We start from the raw sequence: 20,077 nt of genomic DNA on the forward strand, positions 1-20,077 counted from the left end.
TGTCTTACAGGGTTTTGCGACCCAAACATCACGTGACCAAGTTTCGGGAAAAATCGGAACACGAGAGCAAGGTGAAAGCGATGGTGAATCTCCCAATATGCATGATGAGGTCGATCCGGACTTCCAATCGTATATAAAAAACGCTCTTAGCAGAATTGAGAAGAAGGTGGACGCGCTTAATGAGGAACAACACGCTATAACTGAAAGATTTGAGAATATGGAGAGGAAGCAGGCGGATTTCGAGAGAGCGTTAACTGCGTCATCAGATGAAATGACCACATTGCGCAATAGCCATGAGGCGGTAGAAGGCAGACTCGGTGAATTCGATAGAAAGATCAAGGAGTTGGAAGCCAAGACCAGGGAAAATGAGGAAGAGGCGCTTCGGCTTGCTAGATACTCAAGAGCTTTCAACCTTAGGTTTGGTGGATTCCAGATACAGCAGGGCGAGAACTGCATGGAAATAATTGCGGATTTATTAAAGGAGAAGTTGGGGTTCGAGAGCGCAGCCGCCATGATTGAAAATGCACATCGAGTTGGGATAAATGGTCGCCGGAGCGGTGCGAGGCCTGCACCTCATATAATCGTTAAATTCATGAGGAGAACGGACCGCATCGCTGTTCTACGAAAAGCCAAAAGTTTATTAAAGCAAGGTGAAATATTTGCAACTGAAGATTATACGCAAGCTGATTACAAAAGGAAATGTGAGCTGCGTCCAGTCATGCAGAAAGCGTTTGAACAAGGTAAACGTCCACGTTTTGCCAACGGTAGACTTTTCATTGATGGGAAATTATTTAAGGACTGAAGATATTTCGGCTGACAGGCAGTGTCCCAGATTTGGATGATTTAATGAACGCGGTAGGCTATTCTCGCTTGTCGTGGTGTACGGGGCAGTAGGAAACTTTCGTACGAACTTTTGTTTCTGTACTGTTATTTTGAACTGTTGAACGGAAATATGGTTGGTGAATGGTGAGTTTTGAACTTTTGAACAGTAATGTTATTTTTGATTAATGTTAACCTGAACTTGTAAAGTTATGCGGTTTGAGTGTTGTTGTTTTTGTTTTGTTTTTGTTTGTGAAAAGCGTTTGTTTCTTTTAAAGTTGTTTGGGAGCTCGCGGGGCGGGTGTTTTTTCATGATGCAACAATCCATTGGCTTTATTCAGATGTGGATGCATCCGATATGGGGAAATTTGGGAGTTTTTGTGGCCCACCTTTTACAGGCAAGTTTTTGGCCTGGGGGGCAGATTCCTTTGTTTTGTTTTTTGTTGGATTTTTATGAGAAAAGAGTCAAATTTTATTATAAGTGGTGTACCAGGGAGTATGTTACAATTCAACTGCCATGTTTTCTGAACTTAAAATTTTGTCATTAAATGTGAGGGGCTTGGGTCGTTGCAAGAAAAGGAAAAATGTGTTTAGGTGGGTTAATAATCAAGGCCCTAGTATTGCTTTTTTGCAAGAAACGCATAGCAGTACAGATGTGGTTAAATTTTGGAGTAAGCAGTGTAGGGGAAAGATGTTTTTTAGCCATGGTGTTTCCAACAGTAAGGGGGTGTTGACTATCTTTCGAAACATCGACTATGAGGTTCTAAATACAATATGTGACCCAGGCGGCAGGTATTTAATTCATGATGTTATGCTATATGGGAAACATTTTCTTTTGGTTAATTCATATGCCCCAAATGAAGAAAAACTGTACATAAATTTTCTGAAGAATTTACTCAGTGAGATCAGGGGGAGCATGTCAGACCCAGATATCCAAATTGTGTGGGGGGGCGATCACAACATTGTATTGGACATGGTTAAAGATAGGAAAGGTGGTAACCCCCAGAAATGGGTTCGTGTTTCGGAAATGTTTCATGGCTTTTTGGAGGCGGTTGATCTGGTAGATGTATGGAGAATTGTAAATCCGGAGAAAAGTAGCTTTACATGGAAACGCTTTAATCCTGTATTGATCCAAAGTAGACTAGACTATTTTCTGGTAAGCCAGTCACTTATTAGTGATGTAGTTCAAACAGAAATTGTTCCCTGTGTGCTGTCTGATCATTCGGCGGTCGTCATTAGCTTGAAATATGACGAAACTGTACGTGGTCCCTCATATTGGAAATTGAATACTAGCTTATTGAGAGACACTGATTATATTGAGCTTATTGAAACCCAGTTCCCTAGTTGGCTAAAAGAAGGCGAGGATATTGAGGACCCGCGTATGGTATGGGACTGGCTTAAATATTGTATTAAGAAAACCTCAATAACTTTTAGTAAAGAAAAAACAAACAGTAAAAATAGAAAATCTGGAGCGAAAATTAAAAATTCTAGATGATCAAATTTGCCTAAACCCTTCTGCTGAAGTATTACATGAATTTAGTCAAATAAAACAATCATTACAACAGGAATACGACGAAATAGCAGAGGGGCAGATTGTTAGAGCGAGGGCCAACTGGCATGAAGTTAGGTGAGAAAAATACTAAGTATTTTTTGCAATTAGAAAAAATGAACGCTAGGAGATCTCAAATAAACAAACTTACTAGAGCAAATGGGTTAGAGGTGAGGTCCCAGAAGGAAATAAATAATGAAATTAAAATGTATTATGAAAATTTGTATGCCTCTAAACTTGACCAAAATGAAAGGGTGAGGAAGGAAAATGCTTACTTTTTTGATAATCCAGACATTCCAAAACTCACTGAAGATCAGGCAAACATTTGTGAAGGCCTCATCTCTGTCGAAGAAGCCTGGGAGGTGATTAAAACTTTTGTACCAAATAAAACTCCAGGTAATGACGGTCTGCCAGCAGATTTTTATAAAAAATTTTGGCCATTGGTTAAGAAATTTATGGTGAAGGCTCTAAATACGTCCTTTGAGAAAGGCAGGCTATCCACATCTCAACGACAAGCTGTAATAATATTGCTGGAGAAAAAAGGAAGGGATAATAGCAAGATCCAAAATTGGCGGCCTATATCACTCCTCAATCCAGATTATAAGATTGGTACAAAATGTATAGCTAAAAGATTAGAAAAAAGTCCTTCCACAGTTAATACATATAACCCAATCGGCTTTTGTCAAAAATAGATTTATAGGAGATGTTGTGAGATTGGTTGACTGTGTAATGGAGTACATGGACGAGGAGGACATCCCTGGTTTGTTACTAACAGTAGACTTTGAAAAAGCTTTTGATACTGTGGAGTGGCCTTTCCTCTTTAGAGCATTGGAGACTTATAATTTTGGCCCAAGTTTTATAAAATGGATAAAAGTATTTTACTCTGACATCTCCAGTTGTGTTATGAACAAAAGCACCAGTACAGGATATTTCTCTCTGGGGCGAGGAGTTAGGCAGGGGGATCCAATTTCTCCCCTTTTGTTCATTTTGGGGTTGGAGATATTTCTGTGCTCACTGCGGTCCAATCAGGATATTGAAGGGGTTGTGGTTCCGGGTTTTGGTTCTTTTAAAAGTGCAGCGTTTGCAGACGATCTGACATGCTTCCTTAGTGACCTCCCCTCATGTAGAAAACTGTTTGAAATATTGGGCAATTTCAAAAAAATATCTGGGTTAGCAATTAACCAGGATAAGTGTGAAGCAATGTGGATTGGAAACAAAAGCAAATGTAAAGAGAAACCCCTTGCGGTAAAATGGCCAAATATGATTCAAATTGTTGGTGTTTACTTTTCAAATGACAGAAAAATGGCAACGGATAGAAATGTCACAATCCCCATAGAGAAACTAAAAGTATCTTTACACTTCTGGAAAATGAGAGACCTAACACTGCTTGGCAGAATCCAAATTATTAAAGCTATGGGTATTTCAAGAGTTCAGCATGTTCTTAGTCTCTCAGATTGCCCTAATAGATACCTGAAAGAAATAAACAAAATGCTATTTGCATTTCTTTGGAAAGGGAAAGATAAGGTGGCCAGGAAAACAATGATAGGGGACATTTGTGTAGGTGGCCTAAAAGTACCAGATATTTTTGCAATAGTGAAGGCTCAACGAATAGATTGGCTACGTCGTCTGTTTGACAATGATATAGTCCACCCTTGGAAATGGATTTTGCAGAAGAAACTGTCTCGAGTTGGGGGAATAGAAACTCTTTTAAAGAGTAATTTTAATATTAATGTTCTTCCCATTACTGTGAGGGGTTTCTTTCGTAGTATGTTAGAGTCGTGGCTAGCAGTCACGGCTCCGCCAGATGGTGAAAAGCATCCCCTAAATCAAAGTATTTGGAACAACAAACATATTTTACAAGGAGGCAGAAGTATATTTTTGGGAGATTTCAGTGAGGCTGGTTTCCACTATGTTGGAAATCTTTTTGATAATAAGGGCCAACTTCTTCAGTGGGGTGAAGTGGAAAAAAGGGGAATACCTCGCAAGAGATTTTTGGATTGGTTTGGAATTGTGGCCGCACTACCACGAGAATGGAAAAGGGAAGTAGATATAAACAAATTTGCTAACCCTGAGGATGATATGTTGGGTATCAGATTTGTGGGCGTTCAAATTCATTTGAAACAATGTAAAACTAAGTTGGTGACCCCTGAAGTGATAAAGCAATATTTTATTTCGCCAAGATCTGAAATTTATCATGTTAAAACATTAAACTCCAATATTACTGAATGGGAAAGTATTTACTTAGCACCATTTAGACTTACAATAGAGTCAAAGCTCAGGGAATTTCAATGGAAAATCAGCCACAATATCCTGGTAACCAACTCTGTTCTTTGTAAGATGACCCCACCAAAGATTGAATCTGGAGCCTGTACGTTCTGTAAGGGGCCTGATGAAAATCTGCTTCATCTTTTCTATGAATGTCCAGTAGTAAAATTATTTTGGGATACATTCTTTGAGATATGGGGGACAAAACTGAGTTTCCCTCAGGTGAACGACCCAGAATGCTTCTTGTTTGGTGATAGTCTTCTCCCCCTCCTGTTAAACTTTTTGCTTTTGGTAGCCAGGAGGTTTATTTATATTTGCAGATGTCGGGGTAACAAACCAAAATTTGAGGAATTTAAAGACTTCGTGCAGAGGGTACAGAAAACTGAGTACTTGATTGCAAACAGAAAAGGTAAATTGGGAAAACATTTAAAAAAATGGGGAAAATTTATGAAAATTGTAGCAACGACCCAGCATATCAGCATGAATTCCTGAAAAAATTGTAATATTTTTGTGAAGACTTTGTACTTTGTTGTGCAATGTAATTTTTTTTGGTACACATACATGTAACTACGTAAAGTGCTTAATATGTAAATTGACTCAATAAAAAATGTTTTAAATAAAAAAAAAAAAAGTCTAGCCTAATGTTGAATCGAATTAACAGAATTTCAGACTATGGCTCTAAAACGATAACAGCTATTGAGAGCATGACAATCTCTTGACTAGTATTATAATCTGATTGACAAAATTAATCCCACCTTGCTGTCAGATTTAATAGTATTGATAATGTAGTTTTCTAGGTGAAACATGCAACGTCTTGTAATGAACCTAGTCTAGCGGACACATGCCATAAATGATACATTGAAAACAATAACTTGGCTGTGTCACAGCTCAATTGAAATAAATTGTAGATTCTAAGCATAGTTAAACTATCAGTCTTGTATCAATCATCGAAGTGCAGTATATTTTTACCTGTTTCAGTGTGGGATGATCAGGCCATTCAGCCAATAGTTCATTGACCCTGACAACAATCTTCTCTAAAACTTGTCTACACTGGACACTTTCCTCAACACATGGATCATGGTAGATATCAAATGGCTTGTTGAATAGTATATTAGAGGTAGATTCCACCTCAGATTTATGATGTCCACTGTTACTGATTGTGTTCTTCAGTATATGTGTCATCAGTAAATGCGATCCGACTAATTCCTTGTCTAGAAGATGGTCTGTAATGACAATGATTCACGGCATATCAGAATTGTGCACATATTTTTTAGGAAAAATACATTTATGTGGTCATACCATGTAGATAAAGTGATAAAGTATGAATAACTTTGATTTAATCAAGTTACTTCATTATCACATATTGAATATGCATAATATAAGGTTATTACGAAGATACCTCAAAGTATGCACGAAGACAGTACAGCGGCAGTATCGAACAACGTGCAGCGACAGTGTACTGTCTGAGTGCATACTTTGAGGTATCTTTGTAATAACCTTATTATTATACATCTTTTCCTACCAAGGATACATCATGGGAATGCCAAAATCCAAAAAGTTTAGAACAGAATCAGTGAACTTCTTTGTATGGAGTCTGGTCAATCCCTGGTGGCAGCCATGTTTGTTTTTAGTATTAGAGGACACTTACGCGCATAATCATTCAACATTTGGAATTCGCATTTCCTAATATGGTAGGATGAAAATGCCCTGTAAAATACCGCAAAATTACGGCACACTGTGACTTATGGCGTTACGGCGACAGATGTATAATAAGGTCACTTAATTCTAACAAATGGATCAGCATAATCACAAATTAGAAAGTGATGGACAACTGTGGTGGTATTTTGCGAAATCACGAGAAAAATATGTACGCAGGCAATATGCGTAAACATCAACCTCATCGTCGTTCAATACAAACACCTTAATAGTTATTTTTATAGCCGAACTAGAACCGATGAAACCAATAAGCAGATAAAACTAAATAATACAATTAAGGATGCTGTATAGGTTTTTGGTATTGATTTTCTAAACGGGTGTTTCCATATAAAATATTTACTGAACCATACAAAGCTATATATTGATGGAAAGCTTATTTCACACTGAATGTGAAATCGACAAGATAGTGTGTGTATGGACGTGTAAAGTCACGTGATCTCTGTGTAAACACAGAAGCCATTTTCGGTAAAAGAATTATTGAACCAATGAATAAACGAATTTAGTGGAACATTGGCAACAAAACAGTTTTTCAGACGACGCTCACCACCATTCTGCGTTGATTGAGATATATATCTACATGATAGTTGGAGAAGAAATAATAATTTAGCTATCTTGAAAAAACAATGCGATCTTGTTCTCTTCGGTATTCAGAAATTAGAACGTAATTTCGAAACAAATAGGAAAATAGAAAAATCCCAGCGCCGCTTGAGAGGCAACATATTGAAGAGTGTCTGTGCGAAAAATTAGTATAATTCGTCCACTAGAACTCGAGATCAAAAGCCTGCAGTTGCCGTGAATCGCTGTTTTGTTTAACCGAGAAAACGGCAAAAACAACTTAGCAGCAACGTATCGTCGGCTAACTCAAAATCCGTTTGTCCCTTGGATCAAAACAAACTCATAACGACTAGTCATGGTATCTGTCTGTCATAATCACGCAGATGTTGTGGATATGCGTGGTTGCAATTGGTTATAAAGTACGAAATTATGCTTCCGAATCCAATAGGAAACACTGTTTCACGGCGTGACAAAGTCGCGCCAAAATGACGTCATGATTTACATATTCATTATTAAGTTGTGGGAGGAGACACTCCTTTTCTGGAAGACTCATTACCATACATTGCCCTCTATGGAAGGTCATTCTCTTGCTCCGCTGCTGAACCAGTAACCGTGGCTGAACACACCACCAGAGTCAACTACATGTAGTTTTCTTTCCAAGTTTTGTTTTTACAACGCGAGATGTCTCGACGAAGATCTGTATTATCTGATTTGAATGGCAATGGGGGTGAGAGAAGTCACAGCGAGTACTGAACTGAATCGGGAGTTGCGATCGCTTGGGTTTAAAATTGTCTGTCGACCGGGCGGTGAATTTTCAGTTTGTTTGCTTTTGCGTTATTATTTTGTAGATTTGTGAAATAACCTGTTCGCCATAAATCGAGTTTTCCGTTTTTTAGTTCCCAAAACTGTTGTGACAAAATTAGTAAGAAGATTCTTCTTCCATCTTCAACGCGTAATGCATAGTACCGGAACAACCGCTGGCGGGGACCACTCCCGGTATCTTACATTCAGTTCACTTTCTATATCATGTACAACAAATCTAACTTAATTGAATCCGTCAAGTTATTTATTGAGAATGTGAAGATTAAGAAAAATAAAACAGGTAAAACAAGGATGCTCACACACACAGACGCGTACGTTTTCTTTTACAGCTGCTTGTCTCAGGCTTTACGTGTGGCCACGTGTTGAGGGACGGTGGTGTGGCCACGTGTTTCACTTCCGACTCATTGTGGTCGGAGTCCATGACACGTAATTTGGTCACGAAAACTAAGTCTGCCATGTGCTCAAATTTTCTACATTCTGTTTATACCTCCATGGTCTAGTCGATAAAATCGTGGAAGGTACTAACGTTAGTACCTTTCATGATTAAATTTTAATAATAATCGCTTTACATACTGTCAACGTTCTTCTCCAAATTTCTTTGGATTCGTTTTCTTTCGTCATTGTCATAGTCGACCCCAAGACGGTTTCATAATCGACTGTTTGAAGAGCGAGAAATTCAACGAAATTAATACTTGTATTACTAGTCTGAGCTTGTACTGAATGCAAGAGACTGTTTATATTTGCTATGGGTGGTGACTATTATGCAAATTATCTGTCTATTATGTCTTTGGCTGATTAATTAAAACATAGCTTTCAAAACAATGACATGTGCTTTTGTTTTTAATTAACAAAAATTGATTTTTACACCCTATAAAAACATCCAAATCACTTTTTTTCCTACTGAGTGTTTGCTCCTTGTAGTCAAGCATTGAAAAATACAAAAAAGTAGAATTTTGGGTTTCAAAGCAAAAAAACCTACACAGCATCCTTAAGGGCAGTGGTCAGCACGTGTTCAAATTTTATGTAAACAAACAATTTATTTTACACAAGTTGTATACGTAACTATGGGTTCCATATCAAACCGCCATTTAAATAATGGCCACCAGTATTTGAATACAAACTTGTCAGATTTGTTTCTAAGAACTGAAGAAGACACATACGAAGCTCATATACGTTTTATTGTACTTCTTACCTGTCACTGTGCGAGTATTATTCATCAACTGGGCAGCGATTTTATATCCAACCAGAAATGGTTCCTGGTAGCCAATCATGTCTTGGACAACACTATCACGTGACTGAAACCATACAGTCCTTGTAAGCCCACAGTACACCATTTGATGTAGTTTACAAATATCCATTATATCGTCAATATCTAATTTCTCAGTTACCATGGTATCTGCAATGCCATCATCTTTCTCCTCATCTGACTCCTTGGCTTCCAGGGATGGTGGTTCAGTTAAATCTTCAAAATCCTGAGCAAGATACAAATGAGGATGTTGAAATGCATCAAACAAGGTCTATTACTCTACTTACAAATACATTTCAGATTGCTGTGACGGCAAGTCCTAATAGGGAGGTGTTCAAAATCAAAGCAGTGGTTGTCAGCCCAGTATCCCCGGAGTTATTCAGAGAAATTTAGAAATTCCAAATGCTCAAAGATCAGATTTGAGTTTGCCAGTTTGCTGTTGCCAGATAGCATGTTCACCATCTTCAGGATAAGCATTGAATCACATGTATCGTAGTCTTCTTTCTTCATCGTTGCACAACGGTCTGTCTTTCCCAAGGCAATGTTCTCACTAACAACAGCTGCATACACTGCCATAATATATAGGTTTCTGCGCAGCAATGCTGCCATTGCTGTAGTTGTCATTGACAGTAATGGTGATGTTGCCTGCTTGGTATCTGGTAGTCTCGCACTGAAAGTTGCAGTTTAATGTCAAGAATTTTGTAGTATGTTTGATACCGTTGTGATTATAACCATGTGAGATGATTCTGCCACTGCTGGTAGAACTTTTAAAATGCTTTCATTATTTTTCGGAAAAAAAGTAAAGCATCATTCGGTACAGCAAAACAATTGACATGGGTGTGGTGGTAATGTTCAGTTCCCCAAGTTCCTTTTCTATAAACAATACATCCATTTTCAACACAAGAGTTTGTGGTTCTGATGTATACACTTATCGTGTTTGCAATGGTCTTGTGTTTAAAAAATAAACACAAATGCTGCTGGTATAATAAATTTACCAGTTGAACTTGTTTGTATACTGACAGAACAAATGTAGTTTTCAGGGTGACCTCATTAAAAAACTTGTAAATGAACTTGATAGAGCTCTAGATTGTCCTCAGAGAATAAGGTAAATGTAGCTCCTAGAGAATACTGGGCAGTAAACCATTGGTTTGATTTTGATGGCAATGCTAAAATCTTTCGTAGAGAATGAAAATCAATGCATAAACACCATTTTTTACTTGTATATGGGATACAGAATAAATACTCGTCAACAAATGTTGCTACTGGATAGATAAAGTGACAATTTTAACTTTCAGTCTCCATCTTACCTTATGGAATGTAGGATAACTTTTCTTGAATTCTTTCTCTTCTCGTTCTTCTTCAGTTAATCCATCACCATGGAGTTTACTCTTGTATTTAAATAACTGAGCATCTTCCTCTTCTTTCAATCTTGCCAACTCTTCAGTTTGTTTCCATGACTCCACCAGTGTCCCTAGCAACTGTGTCAGTAGTTCCAATGTCTGTTTATCTAAACGTCCTTTTAGTATTGCATGGTTCTTTGTATGCAGCACTGCAATTTTCAACAATCTAAGAAAAAAACGAGATGCATTTACAATTGTCAGACCTTTCATTTAAGTTGAAATAAGCTGATAAAAACATTGAAAAACAATTATTAAAGAAAGCACTAAAGTCAACTGTTATCACTATTCACAATATTAGAATAATAATTTTTAATTTTTTTTTGCAAAAATGTTGATCAAAATCAGTAGAGTAGACATTGTAAAAATAGGACTACTGTAAAATACTTTATTTTAGCTGGAATTAATTTTCGCTGAAAAGACTTTAGGTATTTTGTATGGAATTTATTTTCACTAATTTTTGACAAGTTGAATGTAAAATACAGGAAAAAAGGTATATTCGCTGGATTTGATTTTCATTTAATCATTCCTTTAAATAAAATAATGAAAATTAAATCCAAGAAAAAATAAAGTATTTTGTCAAAAATTAACATGGAAATTGAAGAAAAATACACAAAAAGAGGCAAAAAGTGGCAACTAAATTGTGGTGGAAAGAATCATGGCACTTCAAAGGTTAAATCACAAAATTATACAGTTAACATCACAATGCATTTATTAAAAGTATGCTATTTTTGTTATTCCATTCATGGAATCTGAATAATTTACTCCCTATCATCACTACCACTCAGTGTAATGAAACAAAACGAAGCCAATTTATATATATCACCCATTTTGAAAAAAACACACATCCCAGATTGCAATGTAGCTTCAATTACACACTTCAGTACACAATGTGCAGTAAACTTACTTGGCCTTGTAATGATATAGGGGAAGTTGTAGCACACCACCACCATCACCAGCAAACTGTCTGATATGTTGTATATTTTCCACTAATTGCATAGTGTTCTCTTCACACAGTGCTTCAGCTATGTGTATACTCTGTGGCAATGTGACTGTGACAAATGGAAATCTACTTAGTGTAACCAATAAATCCTGTGTATCATGAATCTAAGGTGAAACAGATCAGTGTTAATGTATATAGACAAAAATTACATTTACTTTTTTTGGTATGAGAGAAATTGTGCTTCGGCCAATAAACTTTGAATTAGCATGAACGTCGCCGGAGTTTTTTTGTTTTTAATGAATTTTGAAGTACATACCAGCTTGTCAAAGTAACTGGAGTTTTTTGACCCCAGTTGGTAACTTAGTGGCGGCCATTTTTTAATTCAACCAACATTATCAATAGGCATTTATTGAGCTTGGGCTAGTATAACTATGGACCACTGAGTCAATCTGTATTCAATCGATTATGTTTTTTAATAAATGTATGTGAAGAATATATTGAATACCAAGATAGTTTAATAAAATTATGTTGAATATAATTTGGAAATAGTCTGAAATAGATAATGAAGAGTTATGTCCACCCACTAGAAATCAAAAGTCCCTTACATGCCGTTACCAAATGAAATGACAGGCTTACCTTTCCTGTGTCTGATACAGATTTCTCGATCATCGTCATGCGTTCTTTACAGTACACTGCATGTGCTACTAGTCTCATACCATGTGATAATTGGGACACGCCTGACAGAAACGGGAGAATAAGGTCCCGATATAAAGGGTAATCATCCTGTAGTCGCTTCATAAACTGATGCACTGAACTCTGCCAGGATCTCTCCTCGTTGAGAATAGCGTCGATGATGGAGTGTTTTCCTCTACCAAGTTTGCGGCTATTGATTGCCCTGCAAAGTTTTTGTAGAAGCGTGCGTACCGAGTTGGCCGAGCCAATGCTCGATGTGAAATGTTGCACATCTTGAAGTAAAACCTCAAACTGTGAAAAGTGGAGAAAATCAGATGAAAAATGCTACAAGGCGGTCTGTTGGTCTCCAAAGAACAACTAACAATGAATAAGTACAAATGTATTAGTTTACCCTTTGCAATAGCTTATTAACACATCAGAAAGACTTCATAAAAAGGATACAAAATATTAAATATTTTCTTCAAAGGAAATCGCACAAAATATAGTCATTGAGCATTTCCAGATGTTAAGTCTTCCCTTGTGAAATACTGATATTCCTTAAACAAGCAGCATGTCAGCTGAGATAGCTCTACTGTTAGCAATGCACATTTCAATTAAAGAACTGAAGATATCATTAGAAAATGAACAATATGTACAATATCAAAGCAATGTGACTTGCTGTTTTCAACAAGAATTTGAAAATATCACTTTTTACCAAAAATGACAAAAATATTCACCAAAAATCGAAAATTTGAGATTGACATGAACAAATCTGAGAACATTCTGACTCGCGGTTTCGAAGAAGAAGTTGAAATTGTAAAGTTGACGACGACAATCAGTAATATGAACTGCTCCGCTATGTCGACAAAGTCGACAGTGGAGGTAAAAAGAGGGGCAATGTAATTTTACATTACCTTTGATGGTGTTGGTCTGATTGTAGTTTTCTTTGTAAGTTCTGTAGTAATTGTCTTCAAACATTCTTTTCTGTGGTTCAAGTATCCAATCCTGGGTGGCAAGGTGGACTCTCTGTAGTCAGTCAATGATAATCCTGTCAGTAACTGTGATGACTGATTTCTCACTTCAAGTTCATCACTCAGTTCTTTAATCTATGAAATATGTAATATATCTTTCATAAATCTGAAGTGCAAACTGTTGATACCATGCTTTGACAGGCCATAGTTCAAAACCTATTCTTATAAAATTTCACTAAGGCCAAAAGTTGAAAAAATGTCAAAAAGTCAAAAATGAAAGATGCTATGTGAATTTTTGAACAATAACAGTTTTGTTAACCGTTTATTAAATTTCGAGTTACTAACTCGAAGTTTGAATCATCGTTAATTCAAGTTCAAGTTCCAAAATTTGAAAGGTAAACAAATCAACAAAATATATGTTGCCGGTAACTCAAAGTTTGATTAACTGTTATTTAAAGTTTGGGTCACACAATGTGGATGTTCAACAAAAACCAAAATGCATGTTGCTTGTAACTCAAAGTTCTGTTATTTGTTAATTGAACACAATTTGGGCTTATTTTCTCAAAAGTGGGCATGGTTTCACAAAAGTGGGCGTGGTTTCACAAAAGTGGGCGTGGTTTCACAAAAGTGGGCATGGTTTCACAAAAGTGGGAGTGATCATTTTTGTAATCTATGTTATCGTAACTCAAACAAATCAGCATCTCCTGTTAAACAGACCATTGAATGAACCCAACATTAATTACCTCATCAGCTGTATACTGAAGTTGAATGGCAACTTTTTCTGCTGGATCAACAGGTCCCTGAACAGCCAATAACAGTGTTTGTAGCAAGCCAAGTTTGACCCAACCTATCCCACAATTCAACTGGTCAGTCAGGTGATCATGTGACTTGTTCCTACTTCCTGATTGGTTGGAGACGTAATCAGATGCTTGTTGATTGGCTGAAAGTTCAAGCTTCAAACAATCAATGCATTCTGTCAGTAACTCTCTGGCATACACAGGTAGAAGTGGTTTACTTTCCACTGTCTCATCAAGTCTTGAAATAATACTCGGGTCTTCATAATTAAAAGAACCAATAACTTCTTTCAGAATTTCAATTGAGAGATGACAATTTGCTTTGTCACTGTTCAACACCGACACAGCATGTAAATACTCCGGTGTACGCTCTTCTGATACAAATGAAGAGAACGCAGAGAAAAGATTGGCAAAACTTGCAATCAGCATCTCCCAGTTACTACGCCTGCGATAAAGAAAAGAACAAGCATGGTTTGAAACAAGATGTGTGTTTGGTTTTGAACACGACAAGGTCAAATGCGAGGCTACTTTGTAGCTCCAGTTGTCATGCATTCATACATGCCCATATATGGATGCAAGCCAATAATGCAATTGTTTTACTGCTTTCAATGAGCAACATAATTATTTTCATATTCACATCAATATATCTCAGGACTAATGTATATGTCAAGCTGCTTTGAGTGCCAAGTCAGAATTTTTCACCAATTACAAAAAAAATATATATACATCATTTTTTTTCCCCCGCCAATTTCGAACAAAACCTGTAGATTTCAGGAAATTATGTCCATTTGGTTCAAAATTAACAAATAATTCAACAAGCAGCCTCTCTGCTGAGATAGCTCCGCTGTTAGCAATGCACATTTCAATTAACGAACTGAAGACATCATTAGAAAATGAACAATATGTATAGTATCAAAGCAATCGAACTTACAGTTTTTAACAAGTGGAAAATATCACTTTTTACCAAAAATTACAAAAATGTTCACCAAAATTAGAGAATTGAAGATATCATTACAAAATGAACAAATCTGAGAGAGGTCCACATGTAGTACCTATATATGTACCAGTAATATCAAAGCAATTATTGGACTTGCGGTTTTCAACAAGAAGTCGTAAATATCACTTTTTACCAAAAATTACAAAAATATTCATCAAAATTAGAGAATTGAAGATATCATCATGAAATGAACAAACCTAAGAGAGGTCTACCCAAGGTACATATACATCAAGTATCAAAGCATTCAGGCTTGTAGTTTTCAAGAAGAAGTCGAAAAAGTAAAACACGAACGACGGACAATCACTCATATGATAAGCTCCGCTCGACAAAGTCGACAGCGGAGCTAATAAAAATACATATAAATATATTGTGGCACTCGAAGAGTTAAATTGAAAGTCACATGATATTGATACCTATATTCTAGTGTGTTATCACTCAGACAACTTCCATTACACCAAAAGTAGTCAGCCAGATATTGAATCTGATCCAGCTTCTCTTGAAACATTCCAAGATGAAGACCTTCATGAATTCCTGCAGCATCTTTATTTTGAGTCAGTTTTTCTTTATTTCTGGTAGGCTTGCGGCTCTGACACAACAGTTTAAATACAAATGGGGATAACTTTGACAGATACAGTGATCCTGGTCCCTAAAATAAAACCAGTTGAAAAATGATTGTATTTAGGACTTTTTGAGTTATTGTGAACACAAAAATTGTTAACACTGACGTCAAAAATGCCTACATTCCTTCCCCAAAGTATTCTTTCAAATGCTACTGCTACAGGCAGAGGATTGACATTAAATATTTTGTTATGTAAAAAATGAATACAAATATTAAAAACTGCTAGAAATATTATCATCAACCGACCATTTTAAGAAATTGACTTACATTTTCAATGTCAAACGGATGGCTATTTGTCAGGTTCATGGCAACTGTATCCTGCAATGATTTCCATGACAACCATTCCTCAGAATGTTTGGTAACACATGTGAACCACAAATATGACAAGTACTGCAGGACAAGACCAGAAGTATGGCAAGCAATTGAATCCTTATTAAGTGTCTGCAATGCAGTTTGGTATGAAGCGAGATGTTTTGGTTGCGAAGGCAGGAAACGCAGAGAGTAAGCCAAAAATTGATGGATGTATTCTTGTAGGTAATCTTGCGGAGTTCTGTGAAAAAATGAAAAACAATGTCTGTCATACACTAAGGCATGTACATTTATTAAGAACCAAAACATGTATAAACTCTAACAGCAAGTCAGTGGCATAGCTTGTTCATATACATGTACATGTCAGTTGATGCACAAATGCTTCCGGGAAAAGAGAGATGCCTGTCTACCCAATCCAGTCTCATTTGAATTTTAACAAATTTCAAAAGAAAATTAATGGCTTTATAAATTTATAATCATGCCTTTGCTGACTTCAGTGTACATGAAATCAGGTCAGGTGAGGTCAGATCAGGTGAGGTCAGATCAGGTGAGGTCAGATCAGATCAGGTGAGGTCAGGTGAGGCGAGTCAGGTCAGGTCAGGTGAGGTCAGATCAGGCGAGGCGAGGCGAGGCGAGGCGAGGTCAGGCGAGGCGAGGCGAGGTCAGGCGAGGCGAGGTCAGGCGAGGCGAGGCGAGGCGAGGCGAGGTCAGGCGAGGCGAGGCGAGGCGAGGTCAGGCGAGGCGAGGTCAGGCGAGGCGAGGTCAGACGAGGCGAGGTCAGGCGAGGCGAGGTCTGGCGAGGCGAGGTCAGGCGAGGCGAGGTCAGGCGAGGTCAGGCGAGGCGAGGCGAGGTCAGGCGAGGCGAGGCGAGGTCAGGCGAGGCGAGGCGAGGTCAGGCGAGGCGAGGCGAGGCGAGGTCAGGCGAGGCGAGGCGAGGTCAGGCGAGGCGAGGTCAGGCGAGGTCAGGTCAGGTGAGGTCAGGTCAGGTGAGGTCAGGTCAGGTGAGGTCAGGTCAGGTCAGTTTTTATTTAGCTATAATAAAACCATCTTGAATGGTTTTCAAGATTATCGCATTATTTTCTTCATACCTGTTTATCGTCCTCAGCAATGAAACCAATATTCTGTGTTCCTGAAGTAATGAAACATGTTGATATATTGGCCAGAGTTGAACACCGGTTTCTATGGCAACACTTGATTTCACACAAGTCATCTCTGAAGAGGAATCGTCAACATCCATGGCAACAAGCGTACTGTCTGGATCATCATATAGTTGATTCTTGATCAAGCAAGATTCCACTTCAGCAATTTTATCTAGTAGGGTTTCTGTAAATATTTAAAAATTAAATTCAAATATTGTGGAAAAGTGCTCCTGCATAATCTAATGCAGATATTATATTTTTATGCTCCACTTTTTATTGTAAAATTTTTTTAATTAAATCAGAATCATAAAGAGATTGTTATATACATGGGCACTGAATGCAAACAAGTTTTCAAACATTACCTATATTGTCTGATGCTATCTCATTTGAATGGTATGCATCCACTAAAATCTCAACAAGGCTACTGACAACTTTACCGCCATCACTGGAATTCATGAACAGTATTCTTTTATCTTGTTCTTTTTTGATCTTCAGAGAAGCAATATTGTTACTTCCTGCGTACACATCAATGCTGTGACAGAGTCCATACACATGGTGGGTCAAGTCAGCGGCAACAGACGTCTTGTACGGTATCGGCTGTCCTAATATAGAAAATAATAGCTGCTGTGACTGTCCAATTCTGTCATCGGCACCGAGCAGAGGATGAATACGATGCACGATAGTGCTCAACTTTGCTGGCAGTCTAGGAAAAAACATTCAGATTAGTACTGATGATGGGCTAATTTCATGCCAATTTAATTTGAGATATTTTTTCTAAAACTTTATTCAAATTTGTATTTTCGGCAAAATTCCATGCACCATAGTTGAAATCCATTTGCGTGTTACCGTAAAATCTGTATCTCTAATATAAGTCGCACCCATTCCTTTCGAACAATTGAGAACAAAACAATTACCATTTTTCATATGTGTAGATGCTCTAATAGAAACCGCATCCCCTCTGTTGTATTGTACTATTTTAATAGAAGCTTTTAATACAGATTTTACAGTACTGTAGACTAATTGAAACCTGACTTATTGCGCTGATTAATCATATTATCCCGTCATACTATAATGTTCAAATTCTGCTTAGCTGCACACCAAACACAACTAAACCTAAAAAGTATTCAGAGTTCTCTCAAACACAGCAGATGAACTTAATAGCTGTACAGAAAATGACTCAGAGGTCTGGTGTGCATCTCAGAATGAGATTAATCTTAATGAAAAAAGCAAACATTTCTGTCAGTTTTGAACAGAAGCAAAAACAAGTTCACAGTAATTTACAAAATGATTTTTTTTATACTTACTGAGTGTTGTCAACAGTTAATATTGCTGGTATGGTAAACAATGTATTCTTGTAAAACCAGCTCCAGTGGAGCTTCAGCTGGGATAATGAAAACAGTCGCTTATCTTGTATTGTTTGGTTTGCCACATCCCATAATTTATCTCTCCAAAGTAAAGCTTCAAATACCTATTGTAACAAAAGTTAGGAAATGTTCAGTCATTTACATCAATGATGTACGGACAATGTCTGCCATCCTGGATTCTAATCAATGAAACATTTTCCAATTTTTGAGAGTAGAAACGAGATTAACGATGATAAAAGTTTTACCTTTGTCATTTGTCTACATGTCAAAATACTGTCAGACAGGATGCAATCATCAAAATGGTGGTCAAAGGTCACGAAGAAAGGATGAAGATGTGCTAGGACTGGTTCTGGCAAGAACTCCATAGTAACAAAACCTGTTTGATGAAGAAAGTAATTTAATAAAGTTATTATATGCAACATACATACATACATCAATAAAAAGTGTGCCTGCTGGCAAAGGCAGACAATGTTTGAAGGTGACTGACAAACAAGCCAATGGGAATAACTTGTCTGTTAATTATCCTCCAATTACTATAGCACATCATGGGAAGATCCAGAAGTCATGGAATATTGAAAACCGGATGGCAAAGATGTGCAGCAAACTGAAAATACTGAAGATACAACTGTATGTAGGAGTATCTGTAATCTGCTCATAGTGACAATGCACAGATTCAAATGTAAAATGTCGCCTGGGCACCGCCAGTACTGCCAGGACACCGCAACCAAAAGTAATTTTGCCTATCTGTCCCAATCTGGGACACATGAATGTGAATACTCACTTTCTATATAGAACTAGAGACATAGACACACAGCATGTACATTGTACACTTGCTAACCTTTATTGAGTGCATACGATAACTGGATAGCACTGAGTGCTTGTTGTTTCTTATCAACCATTTTATAAACCATATCTTCCATATACTCTCTCAATGATCTCTTCATCACAATGTACAGTCTGAAACAATAAAATCAATAATTAAAAATTAATACCACATTCAATTTAACATGAACTAATAGTTGTGTTAATGCTTAATAGACTTGATTGTATGAAAATAATGTTGATTCCCGATTTGCATGATATACTACCATATATAGGCATGAATACATCAATTTGTGTCACAGCTCACATGTGAGAAAGAAATCAGGCAATACCTGTATGTTATTGTATTGAGTTGACTGACATCAATACTACTGCCAGTAAGCTTAAGCTTCAGTCGTGATTGCATCGATTCCATACTGGTTAGTACTTGCGCATTCCATTGTGAATCGTAAGGAAAACTGTACAGCATATTTAAATCTAAAAAACAAGAAATGCATTATGCATTAAATTCAAGTGCATAGCAGAAAAACTGCAGTGGGGCTGTGTATTTAGGTTTAAAATTACACAATACATAATCAGAACATTTACTGTGACCTCGACTGCAGCATTTTCCAAAGCTGTTAAAAATAGACAGTGGAAGATGTAACTAGATGTAACTAGATGTAACTAGATGTCTGTTGAGATGGACAATTACCTTTTTCAGAAAGCCCTGCTTCTCTGTAGAAACTCCACAACTTCTGCATCAGTGGATGGCCAAATACTTTCTCCATACAAAATACAAAAGCATCAGGGAAGTACTGATGGAATGTGACTTGATTTAAAGAAGTAGCGGGTCTAGTTAATGCTAGTTTGTGTTGTATTGTGTCACTGAAGTACTGTATTCTTAGTTTCCAGTCACTTAATGTAGCCATTTCAAAAAATATCAAAGTCGCTGGAAGTAGAAGCGACTCAAGAGAGTTCTTCTCAGTTTCCGATGTCAACTGTTTTCCGCTTAACTCTGTTAAAGATGTACAATACTTTCTGCAAAATACAAAATATCACAAAGCAATACTTAGATGGAAACATAATTGTTTAATAA

General features: G+C 37.2%; 1 protein-coding gene and 1 long non-coding RNA gene across 2 annotated transcripts in view; both read right to left on the reverse strand.

Moving 5' to 3' along the window:
• LOC100373436 (midasin) overlaps nucleotides 1-20,077 on the reverse strand; it is a 90,592-nt gene that overhangs the window by 24,057 nt on the left and 46,458 nt on the right. Inside the window, exons 50-64 of the mRNA XM_085501857.1 lie at nucleotides 19,694-19,930; nucleotides 19,332-19,476; nucleotides 19,016-19,134; nucleotides 18,423-18,553; nucleotides 18,118-18,281; nucleotides 17,176-17,516; nucleotides 16,763-16,997; nucleotides 15,633-15,915; nucleotides 15,160-15,392; nucleotides 13,954-14,194; nucleotides 11,949-12,296; nucleotides 11,277-11,476; nucleotides 10,280-10,538; nucleotides 8,919-9,198; nucleotides 5,603-5,856 (exon numbers count right to left, since the gene is read on the reverse strand). Of these exons, the coding sequence (XP_085357983.1) occupies nucleotides 5,603-5,856; nucleotides 8,919-9,198; nucleotides 10,280-10,538; nucleotides 11,277-11,476; nucleotides 11,949-12,296; nucleotides 13,954-14,194; nucleotides 15,160-15,392; nucleotides 15,633-15,915; nucleotides 16,763-16,997; nucleotides 17,176-17,516; nucleotides 18,118-18,281; nucleotides 18,423-18,553; nucleotides 19,016-19,134; nucleotides 19,332-19,476; nucleotides 19,694-19,930 (3,470 nt within the window). The remainder of the gene's footprint in view (nucleotides 1-5,602; nucleotides 5,857-8,918; nucleotides 9,199-10,279; nucleotides 10,539-11,276; nucleotides 11,477-11,948; nucleotides 12,297-13,953; nucleotides 14,195-15,159; nucleotides 15,393-15,632; nucleotides 15,916-16,762; nucleotides 16,998-17,175; nucleotides 17,517-18,117; nucleotides 18,282-18,422; nucleotides 18,554-19,015; nucleotides 19,135-19,331; nucleotides 19,477-19,693; nucleotides 19,931-20,077) is intronic.
• LOC146740858 (uncharacterized) lies at nucleotides 12,925-13,910 on the reverse strand. Its single transcript, XR_014929911.1, has 2 exons — nucleotides 13,699-13,910; nucleotides 12,925-13,090 (listed from the first exon to the last, which is right to left on the reverse strand). It is a non-coding gene; the product is annotated as an uncharacterized LOC146740858 (long non-coding RNA).

The sequence above is a fragment of the Saccoglossus kowalevskii genome, chromosome 7 (assembly GCF_978046115.1).
Source record: "Saccoglossus kowalevskii chromosome 7, keSacKowa6.1, whole genome shotgun sequence".
NCBI classification, from domain to species: Eukaryota; Metazoa; Hemichordata; class Enteropneusta; family Harrimaniidae; genus Saccoglossus; species Saccoglossus kowalevskii.